Source organism: Mustela nivalis (genome assembly GCF_964662115.1).
Source record: "Mustela nivalis genome assembly, chromosome: 3".
Taxonomy (NCBI): Eukaryota; Metazoa; Chordata; class Mammalia; order Carnivora; family Mustelidae; genus Mustela; species Mustela nivalis.
In genome coordinates, this window is record NC_139022.1 from 75,489,995 (window position 1) to 75,502,197 (window position 12,203).

Sequence of the window (12,203 nt, forward strand, 5' to 3'; positions counted from 1 at the left end):
AGACTGTCTTTCCATTTCTTGGTGTTGTCTTCAATTACTGTCATCTGTGTTTTTGTTGTTGGAAGTTTTATTTTTTAATTTTAATTTTTATTTGAGTTGACACACATTGTTACATTAGTTTCAGGTGTATAACATAGCAATTTGACAACTCTCTACATCATGCTCACTCACCATAAGGGAAGCAACCATCTGTCACGATGTCATTACAATATTAGTTACTGTATTCCCTATGCAGTACATTTTATTCCCATAACAGGAAGCATGCACCTCTCACTCCCTTTTATCCATTTTGTCCATACCCCCACCTTCTTCCTTCCAGCAACCATCAGTTTGTTCTCTTTTCACATGTCTGATTCTGCTTTTTTTGTTTGTTCATTTGCTTTACTTTTCTCAGACTGACTTATTTCACATAGTATAATACACTTTTTAAAATTTCTTTTTTTTATTTTATTTTTTCACTGTTCCAAGATTCATTGTTTATGCACCACACCCAGAGTTCCATGCAATATGTGCCCTCCTTAATACCCCCCCACCCCACTCTCCTTCAAAACCCTCAGTTTGTTTCTCAGGGTGTACGATCTCTCATGGTTTGTCTCCCCCTCCAATTTCCCCCAATTTGCTTTTCCTTTCCTTCTCCTAATGTCCTCCATGTTATTCCTTATGCTCCACAAGTAAGTGAAACCATATGATAATTGACTCTTTCTGCTTGATTTATTTCACTCAGCATAATCTCCTTCAGTCCCATCCATGTTGATACAAAAGTTGGGTATTCATCCTTTCTGATGGAGGCATAATGTTCCATTGTATATATGGACCATATCTTCTTTATCCATTTGTCCGTTGAAGGGCATCTTGGCTCTTTCCATAGTGTGGTGACTGTGGCCACTGCTGCTATGAACATTGGTGTAGATGGCCCTTCTTTTCACTACATCTGTATCTTTGGGGTAAATACCCAGTAGTGCACTACCCTATGACCCTGCAATTGCATAATACACTTTGGGTCCACTGATGTCTTGCAAATGGCAAGATCTCATACTTTTTTATTTTTATAGCTGAATAATACTGTATATATACACCACACTTTCCTTATTGATTTGCTCCTATTTGTTTGTTGTATTCCATGTCTAAGTGGAATCATATAGTATGTCTTTCTCTGATTCATTCCACTGAGCATTATACCTTCTAGGTCTACTCATGTTGTCAAAAACGCCAAGATCTCTTTCTTTTCATGGCTCAGTAATACTCCATTTTGTAATATTCCAATATATCTCTCATTTTTTTTTTTTAAGCTTTCATTTAAACCCCAGCTTGTAAACATACAATGTACTACCAGCTTTGGGTACACAATTCAGTGACTCAATACCTATACACAATACCCAGTACTCATCACAAGTGTATTCCTTCATCTCTATCACCCATTCCCTCCACCCACCTTCTCTTTCATAAACAACAGTTTGCTCTCTATAATTAAGAGTCTCCCTGATGCACCTGCATGGCTCATTCACTTGAGTGTCTGCCTTCAACCCAGGTCATGAACTCAGGGTTCTGGGATCAAGTCCCACATCAAGCTCTGTGCTCAGCGGAGAGTCTGCCTCTTCCCTCTCCCTTTGCCCCTGGCAAACACTTGTGCTCGCTCTCTCTCAAATAAATAAATATATATATTTTTTAAAAAGTCTTTTGGGGCGCCTGGGTGGCTTAGTGGGTTAAGGCCTCTGCCTTCGGCTCAGGTCATGATTGGGATAGAGCCCCGCCTCAGCCTCTCTGCTCAGCAGGGAGCCTACTTCCTCCTCTCTCTCCGCCTGCCTCTCTGCCTACTTATGATCTCTTTCTGTCACATAAATAAATAAAATCTTTAAAAAAAAAAATCTTTCATGGTTCGCTCACTCTTTTGTTTTCCCCTATGTTCATTTGTTTTGCTTCCTAAATTCTACATGAGTGAAATCATCTGGTATTTGTCTTTTCTGACTTTACTCATTTAGCATAATATTCTCTAAAGCACCATCATCAACATAACAAATGACAAGATTTTGTTCATTTTTATGGCCGGCTAATATTCCACTGTCTCTTTCTCTCACATACACACACACACACACACCTCCATTTTGTGTGTGTGTGTGTGTGTGTGTGTATCACATCTTCTTTACCAATTCATCAGTCGATGGACATTTCATCAGTGTTTCTTAGTTTTCAGAGTATAGGTGTTTCACATCTTTGATTAGGTTTATTTCTTGGTGTCATATTATTTATTTTTGGTGCAATTGTAAATGGGATTGTTTTCTTAATTTCTCTTTCTTCTGCCTCATTATTGATATACACAAATGCAACAGATTTCTGTACACTGATTTTTTATCATGGGACTTGACTCAATTTATCAGTTCTAGAAGTTTTTTGGTAGAGTCTTTTGGGTTTTCCCTATGGAGTATCATGTCATCTGCAAATAGTTAAAGTTTTACTTCTTCCCTACCATTTTGGATGCATTTTATTTCTTTCCCTTGTCTGACTGTTGTCGCTAGGACGTCCAGTACTATGGTGAATAAATGTGATGAGAGTGGACATCCTTGTCTTATTCCTTATTTTATTCTTAGTTTTTCTTCATTAAGGGTGATATTAGCTGAGTCTCTTGCAGGCAGTGTATAGATGGGTCTTGTTTTTTTTTTTTTTTTTTTTATTCATTCTGTCACCCTATGTCTTTTGTTTATTTAGTCCATTTATATTCAAAATAATTACTGACAGATATGTATTTATTGCCATTTTATTACTTGTTTTGTGGTTGTTTCTGAAGACTTTCTCTGATCCTTTCTTGTCTTTCTCTCTTTCATGTTTTATTGATTTTCTTTGGTGATACATTTATTCTTTATAAGTCTTTCTCTTTATTCTTTACTCTACCAGTGATTTTTGATATATGGTTACCATTGGGTTTGTATATAACCTCTTCTGCATGTAGCAGTCTCTATTAAGTTGATGGTTGTTTAAGTTTGAACCCATTCTTTTCTCCTCTTCTCCCCATGTTTTAGGTATATGTTATTATAATTTATATCTTTTTTTGTGTGAATTCCTTGACTGATTTTTTACAGAAATATTCATTTTTACTGCTTTTGGATTTCCTACCTTTATACTTTATCTTTGGTCTCTTCTTTACACTCAACTTTCCCTTTAATATTTCTTACAATGCTGGTTTAGTGGCCATGAACTCCTTTTAGTTTTTGTTCGTCTGGGAAACTATCTCTCCTATTCTGAATGATAGCCTTGCTGGACAAAGTATTCTTGGCTGAGGATTTTTCCCATTATGCCCTTTGAGTATATTGTGCCACTCGTTTCTGATTTGCAAAGTTTCTGTATCTTTGCAGAAAGATCTTTGCAGAAAAAATCTCCTGCTAGCCTCATGGGAAAATCCTCTCTTGTTATTGTTATGACAAATTGCAAAGCTTAAGAGATAAAAATCAAAATAATGCTTTTTACTTAGCTTCCATACCCAAACTCATTTGCATATTGATTACCACCACAGATATATAAGCAGATTTTTCCTTTAGATAACTCAAATAAGAAGTTGTCCTGGGGTCAAAAGAAAGAAGGCATCTCTTTTTTAAAATGGCTAGTTTAGGGGTGCCTCAGTGGCACAGTTGATTAAGTGATGGATTCTTGGTTTCAGCTCAGGTTGTGACCTTAGGATCATGGGATCAAGTCCCACTTCCCACTCTGTGTTTAGCACAGAGTCTGCTTTGGATTCTCTCTCCCCTCCCTCCTCACCTCACACTCCCTGGGGAGGGGGTGCATGTGCAGGCCCGCACTCATTCTCTCTCTCAAATAATTAATCTTTCTTTAAAAAATGGCCAGTCTAAGAAATTTCCTATTTTGATGATGGTCCACATTTTGAGGATGAAATATGAGAATATCCTGCATTATAATAGAAGGACCTCTATGTGTTGCTGTAGTTAACAGAAATGCGCAAATTTTACTTTTTACAATGCAAAAATTGAAATAACTTTAATTTGTGCCATTAAATGTTCTAAGAATTCTCTCAGGTTATTCACAAGATTTCACAAAATAATAACAAGATAAATCTCTGAGATGTTTTCCTTTACCATCTGGTGTCCTCATGTTGAAGAACATTATCAGTTTTACTATATCTGATTTCTATCACACTTACTTTTTTGTGATAAATGCTACAGAGTCCTCTCTCTATATCAGGCAGTTTACGCAGATGATTTTCTATCTGACCAAACACATTGGATTCTGAATGGAGCACTTCAGATACAGCATCTAGTCGAGCATTTATCTCCCTGTGAGAACAGAGTAGTAACAATTATAAGATATGTTAGCAACTCGGAACACAGACATTTCCCACTTTTATGCCCAGCATCTGACAATAGCTACTTAGAAAAACAGTAAGGGACTCCTCCTCCATGCCTCTGGCCCTTCCTAATCCCAATCATTTGAATCAAAGAGCAGGTACCATACAAGGGAAGTCATTAGCTAGGTGCAGCAGAAACTGCCTCTTAGCTTTTCCATTCCCCCTGGGCAAACACACAGATGACATTTTCCAGTTTCCCTCTGCAATTAGGCAAGGTCCTGTACCCAAGTTGTAGACAATAAAATGTAACCAGGAACAATTAAGCCACTTCTGGCTCAGGCTCATAAAATCATCCTGTGTGATCTTTCACATTGCTCTTCCCTCAGCAGATGTTGGGCTCAGAACAATCTTGGAAGCCACATGGAAGACTATCTTAGCCTGGATCTGTTAGTGGAGCAGAAAATCCATCACTCCCATATTTGCTACCAGCTGGACTTTATATTAGCAAGAAATAAATTTTTGTTGTACTTAAGTCACTGAAACAGGATTTATTTGCTACAACTGCTTGTTTGACCTTGGCTAGTAGAATAGGTCCACAATGGGCAACTGAGTTTTCTAGTCTGACTGAAATGACTAATCATATCATTCAAAAACCAATTCATTCAGGGCGCCTGGGTGGCTCAGTGGGTTAAGCTGCTGCCTTGGCTCAGGTCATGATCTCAGGGTCTGGGGATCGGGTCCCGCATCGGGCTCTCTGCTCAGCAGCGAGCCTGCTTCCTCCTCTCTCTCTCTGCCTGCCTCTCTGCCTACTTGTAATCTCTCTGTCAAATAAATAAATAAATAAAAAATCTTAAAAAAAAAAAAAAAAAAAAAACCAATTCATTCAGCCAACCACTTTGACAGAAGATTTGGTGGTGGTGGCTGAACTGACCACCTGTTTGACTGAAATGGGATGAGGCATACCGAGCCTGAGCTAAGACTGGAAGCAGTAACAGAGAGTACAGAAGATAAGACCAGGAGACCAGGGCAGACCAGAGTTGCAGTATGGGCCACCTGGGAGAAAACGGTGAGGCTGTCAACTTAAAATGGAAACCTGATTGACTAAATGTGCCCTAAATGGGATGTGGCCCATCTAGCACCTATAAATGCCAAAGGTAGGTATGATGGCCATAATGTATTAAAGACTGAGATAAGTAAGCATACCTAGTAGGTGATGAGCACTCAGTAAATTTTTTTTAAATGAACAAATGAGCAAGCAAGCAAAAAATCAAAGAATGAACTGACACTTTGGGTCAAAGGGAAACATGACCTAATGAATACATGTTTGTCTAACAAAGTTCTGTTGGTGCCATACCATCAGTGTCCTCAGAATCCTGCCTAGATGACCATTAAATTGAGAGCTTCCTAATTAATTGAGAGCTTTTCTCTTTATTATCCTTCCAACTACTCTGTGAGGTTATGCCTGTTTACAACATGCATACTAACTTGGTTTCATTTCTAACCCATTTTTCTCTGGCTCATACTCTACTATGTAGAACAGGTATCTGGTTCAGCATGACACAGTAGAACACATCCGAGCTCTGTAGACAGACACACTGTTTCCTCCATTCTCGGTGGGGTGGCCTCTTAAATCAATCCATTTCTTTCCATCTCTACTATCGTTACACTAGTTTAAGTAAAAATTGTTTCTCACACAGACTACAAAGAGAGCTTCCTAACTTTTCCTCCATCCACTTCTATTCCAGTCTCCACACTGTAGCCTGAGTGGTTTTCCAACCATACCTCTGCTTTCACCAATCCAACGACTTGCCAATAATCTTACATGCAAATCCAGATTCCTTCATTGACCCAGAAGACAACTTGTTCCTGCTTACCTCTCAAGTCTCAATTCAGGCTGCTGCCACTCTCTTCCTCTCACTGTAACTTTCAGTTAAACTGAACCTGTTGCATGTTTTGGTCACTCCAAGTTCTCTGACATCAGGGCCTCCTCATTTGCTGCTTACTCTGCCTTGAAGACTCTCGTCCTCTTTTCTACTACCTACCAGCTCCACTTTGTTTGGCAAACTCCTACTTACCCTTCTTCTGAAAGGGCTTTTTAGATTCACCAGACCAGATTTAATCCTCGATCATCCTTTTCCACACAACCCTCTACTGTCTTTCCATAGTGGAAATAGTAATTGTATTTAGTTCTCTGTCTTTTCTGCTGGACTGTAAGCTCAATGAGAACAGGAATCATTTCTTTATTCCCACAGTTCTGGCATGACAATATATGTTCAATAAGTAGTTCTTGAATTCAATTCAGCTCAATTCCAAAGACTACATATAAAGTAAATCAAGATGAGGTGAAAAAAATAAAAAATTAAATTTTCTTCGCATAGGATTGTTGTGATAAAATAAATCAATGTTTTACCCTAACGTTTACCCAAAATGCTATACAAATATAAAGTTTTATTTTAATAACTCACTCCTGCATAAATGAAAGATAACACCAATTGGAACAGACTAGGTTGATGCTACAGATGGTATGAGGACAGATAAAATAATACCATCTGTGAATGTATAAGACAGCCTACAAAGATAGCTGCTCTCTCAAAAATTATAAAGGTTGTTGGAGATACGGAAAGATAAAAGCAAAAGAGGTTAATAAAAGCCCAAGTCATATTTATGAAATCTTCCAGAAGATTTTTTAAAAAATAGACATAAAACTATAAATTTCTTAGAAAGAGATGAAAAAGGTTGTGCTAAGTTGGTCTGCAATCTGGAAAGGTACTGGCTTTTTATTTTAGCCTAATGACAGTACAGACAAAAGCATATTTACTATGAATCATTTTGGTTTTAACCCGGCCTTCACTGGTTAGGGAGGTAATTGCTCAGAAGTTAAAAATCTGGGCAGCTGACCTCAGTTCAAATCCAGCCTCTACCATTTACCAGTTATTTAGTCTTGCTCTAGTTTCTCCATCTATAAAATGGGAATAATAATAATGGCCTCTAACTCAGAGCTGTACAAGAATGCAATGAAATAGTGTATGGTAAACAGTACAGTGCCTGGTACACAGTAACTACTTAGTCCAGATTAACTGTTAATGGTGATCTTTATTTGCTTATACAATCTGTTTGGTAGATACCACAAAGAACAGCAGGAGATGGATTAGAAGGCTGCACTGAGAATGACCAAACGCATTACCGCATTACCACTGTTTAAAACAGGCAGGAAGAGATTGAAAGGGTGTGCAGCACTGATTACTACAAACTTCTCACCACTGGGGGAGCTACAATTCTACTTTTATCCCCTATCTGCAGATCAGAATGCAAATTACTAAAATGACTTCTAATCAAGTTTTTTTTTGTTTTTAAGTTTGCATATCTTGGAACTGTTCTTTACTTGGCAGGAGTAACAAGACTTGCCAAATAACTCTAATAAAACAGTACATCAGATTACCAAAATAGAGAAAAAATGTTTTGGTGCAATCAATGAGAGATTTAGTGATCATGACAGTCAACAAAACAAGAAGTAGCATTGTCCAAAAAAAAAGCAGCACTGTCAACTAGAAGATGATAAAAGAATTTGTGTCAAGATGCCCTATAGTATTCTATACTTGATTTTACAGCATGACACATTCCAAACAAATGAAAGAAAGACACTTGAGTCATTTCATTCTATATGACAAAAAACAATGGACTTGAGGTCCTTTGATGACAAAGATTCTTCTTTACCACCAAAAGACCCAAGGACTAAAAGTGGGTGTCACTGGAGTCCTTCACATTTAAAGAACTGGGTGATGACGCCAGTATCTGTTGTGTGTGGCTGTCACTCAGAAACACAGCACGTAATCTATAGCTGTTGCATTGTAGGGACATGTGATGAAGTCTGAACCTCGTGGATGCTATTTGTGGAGATGCCTCTACAATCCTAACATAAGGTTACCTGGTGGGACAGGGGGCAGGAACCGATAAAATACAAACTACTGAGGGGAGGTGGTGTTTTGTTGTGTTTGTTCTGACTTTTCCCTGAAAAGTTTACTCTAAAGACAGGCGATATAAAATGAGTAAATTAAGTTCAGACATTACCATGCTGGCCATGAAATATGGCTCAACTAACTACTTACACAGCTCTCTAACAGAAAGATGAGAGTGCCTGTGACTACTTGGATCTCCCTAGCATCATACACATCATTCACTCATTCATCTGTCTCATATGAGAATACTGTGTCATTCATCTAATGATTAATAACAATTACCAAGTGCTTACAAAAGGACCAACTGTAGAAATAGCATAGGAAAATGAATGGGGAGATGGAGGCTGAAAGTGTGAGAGTGTGACAGCAGGAGCTAGGCAGCCAAGCAGCGAACGGTCATGAGAGGGATGTGGACCACACAGGAGCTGGGACTTTCTCCTGAGAATGGGACCCAATGGGTTACATTTCAAAGGACAGAGGACAGTGGAAGGAAGACTCCAGCGGAGGGATGTTGACAATCTGAACTTGGGTAAAGGACAGAGGGATGAAAAGGCACAGAATCTGAAGAGATATTAAGGAGATCAAGTTAACAAGAGTTGTGACAGATTAGATAAGGCAAGGAAGGAGGAGGAAGAAGGAATAGCTTGAGTAAGGAGATGCGCTATGAGTCATCCACAAATATCATTATTTTATTTATTTACAAAATACATTCTAAGGAGCTATTCTGAATATGTACCTTGTTGCTAATTATACATCACCCAACAAGCTTTTAAGGATTTTTATTACTCCTATTCTAGTGACACATCATTTTAGGAACAGACAACAATTCAACCTTTTTGGACTATTAAACAGAACAAATTTTCTGACAGCTACCCTCCATTACCAGTTTAGAACATCAACTTGAGTCTTTGAAAAGAGCGTAATATGATTTTTGCTTTTGGTAATGGTGAGAACCAGTACTTTCAGATTATCATTCTAATGAGATTAATTCTAATTCTAATTTCAGATTATTATTGTAATAATAATATTATTCTAATGAGGAGAATTTAAAAGCCAAATGAAATAGAAAAACATGTTCTTAAAAGTATCAAAGAACTAACAAAATGGTGAGGAATGAATATACCAAAATCTAAAAGACAACAAAAACCTAGAGGAGAAATTCAGCCGTCAAAGCCACTTCTACACTAAAGAGACCTGCTGAACAATGAGCTAGACTCACAGTAAAGATGAACTTGCAGCATGGGTTAGCCTCATTTGGATAACCTAAAACATACCAAATGCTGAACTTGAATTAAAATGAGTCCAGCATAGTCATGTCACCCAAGAACGTGGCAGAACCAAACTAGCAGAGAAGGCAACTTCATCCTAGCCCTCACATTATTCTTAAAATAAATCTCCAAAGAATATAACCAGTACGCAAAGATAATCAACCATAAAAATCAACTAGATGAGTAAGAATCAACAGAAACAAGAGACAACAGGAACAGACATACAAACTATGATGCTTTGGGCAGGGAAAGGAGGGGTTAAATGAAAAATAAAAAGAAAAAACAACTCAATAAATCCAAAAGAAATCACTGAAAGAAAGCAAACGAAGCAGAGAACAGGTGGGGAAATTAGAAACCAAATCAGTTATGTAATTTTTAGGGAATTACAGGGGTCTTCCTTTGCTCTCTGCTCTCTGTAATTTTTTTTATATCTGACTGTAGTGGCTGGCATACAGTTTCCATGTGATTTAGTGAAGTGTGGATTTCTCATGTGTTCTCAAGCTTTGAATCCACTGTGCTTCCTAAACCTAAGGATTCATATCATTCATGAAATATGAGAAATTCTCCTCCTAATAAAGGACTGTCAAAGAGCAATCTCTTTGAATACTATCTCTCTCCCTATTCTAATTTTCCTCTGGAAATCTGATGAGGATTATGCTAGACCACCTAATTCGTTTTTGTCTTTCAATTTCTTATATTCTTTATTGTACTGTCTCTCTGTGCTATACTCCAGAAATTTCCTCAGATATTACCCTGTATTACAGTTATTGCACCTATTCCTGTGTAACCCACCCAGTATTTCTAAAAGTTCTATGTGGTTCTTTTTAAAAAACAACCTACTCTCCTTTGATGGCATTTTTGTTTTATGCTCATATTTTTCATCTTTTCTGTATTTCTTTTAACTTTAACTTCCTCGAACTTTTTATATCTATCCTCATAATCTCATTATCTGAAGGTCTTGTGATTCTAATTCCGCTGTTTATAATTTCTGCTCATATTCATAGTTCCTTGTTTCCTTGTCTTTTGCAATTGTGGTCTGTGAGCTTATGGTAGAGCTCTCTCTTTGGGATTCCTAGGAGGCATGGACTGAGGGTATATTCCTTCAGGGAGGGTCTGCGTTTGCTTCTGCTAGGAACCCTGAGGCATGGGACCACTTAAAACAACTTTCACAAGTTGGAAATTGTCAGACCACACAGATAGTACAAATTGGAATAGCAAACCTGAGTGAGAGTGAGACTGGGGTTGAGAATTCTTGGCAAATTTCCCCTCCGTAAAGACTATATGCCAAAACAAACGTTATTTCCTTCTTCCCCCTCTTTAGTGACATTATGATCCTTTGAGGGTCTCACATTACTACAGGCTCCCTAACTTAGACACAAAGCCCTTACTCCAGTTCCCCACAAGGCTTTTAAAAACCCAATCTTTTTGATTACTGATGTCTGCAGAGGCCTAGGGGGGCAACAGCAGCAGCAAAATCAACTCCCATTACCAGAGGGTATTATGCTGAGCAAAATAAGTAAAAAATCAGAGAAAGACAATTATCATATGATCTCCCTGATATGAGGAATTTGAGATACAGAGTAGGGGGTTTGGGGGTAGGGAAGGAAAAAGTGAAACAAGATGGGATGGGGAGTGAGACAAACCTTAAGAGACTCTTAATCTCACAAAACAAACTGAGGGTTGCTGGAGGGAAGGGGGTAGGGAAAGGGTGGTTGGGTTATGGACATTGGGGAGGGTATGTGCTATGGTGAGTGCTGTGAAGTGTGTAAGCTTAATGATTCATAGACCTGTACCCCTGAAGCAAATAATACATTATATGTTTAAAAAAAAAAATTCCCATTTCCAGCTTCTTCTTTAATCTGTTCTCTCAGTTTTTCCCTTATCACTATTATTATTTATTAAGATTGGCTATGTCCGAAAATGATGTTTTATGCTTTATACAGCATATCTAGTTATTTCAGATAGGGAAGTATTTTTAATGACATGATAGCCACAGGAAATGAAGTCCGCCCACAGCATTTTGAGGCAATGTATTCTGAAAATTCCCACCGGTAAGGGCGCAAAGAGAGAAAAACAAAACTGAAGAGCTAAGAAGGAAAAGATCTCCAACTCTCCCTTCTCACTCTCTCCTGCATATCTTCTCCTCAGCACAAAGGAAAGCTGCCCTTTCCTGCTGGTCACTCGAACCAGTTTAGACTTCCCTGGAGGCCTGCTTACTACAGAACAAAGCAGAGGCCAGCGGCAGACTCCTGTATCTAAGCCAAGAGACACTGGCTCCTCCATAGGCACTAAGTCAGGGCAGACGCTTGGGTAAGGGATGCTTGGGGTCACTTTTTTCTTGGCAGCATCAGTTTCTGCTCATACATTCATGCGGCGAGAGGCAGGGGCAACACCAACCAATCTTGGTTCTCAGCTATGTACCACCTACCGCTCTTCATTCCTATCTGTGAGCAGGACTGTGTCTCACTGGGCTGAGGAAAACCACAGTCACCAAAGGTGAACACTGTGTTGGCAGGTTCATGGCACATGGCAAACCACAAAGAATAAAGAGGGCCTCCTGATGTAGTTCAGGGCAACAGGTTCTGGAGAGTTTAAAATGGTATTTAGTTCTGTTAATACAAATTAAATGGGACAGGGAAGAAATACATAACATTTTATTACTCTGTTATTTAGGCCAGAGTTATGAAT

General features: G+C 38.4%; 1 protein-coding gene across 1 annotated transcript in view; it reads right to left on the reverse strand.

Annotated features, from left to right (window-relative positions):
* The window catches only part of MSH3 (mutS homolog 3), a gene marked incomplete at its 5' end in the record, with an annotated part of 182,047 nt that overhangs the window by 84,239 nt on the left and 85,605 nt on the right, over window positions 1-12,203 (reverse strand). Inside the window, 1 exon segment of the mRNA XM_082724737.1 lies at window positions 4,148-4,280. Within this exon segment, the coding sequence (XP_082580863.1) occupies window positions 4,148-4,280 (133 nt within the window).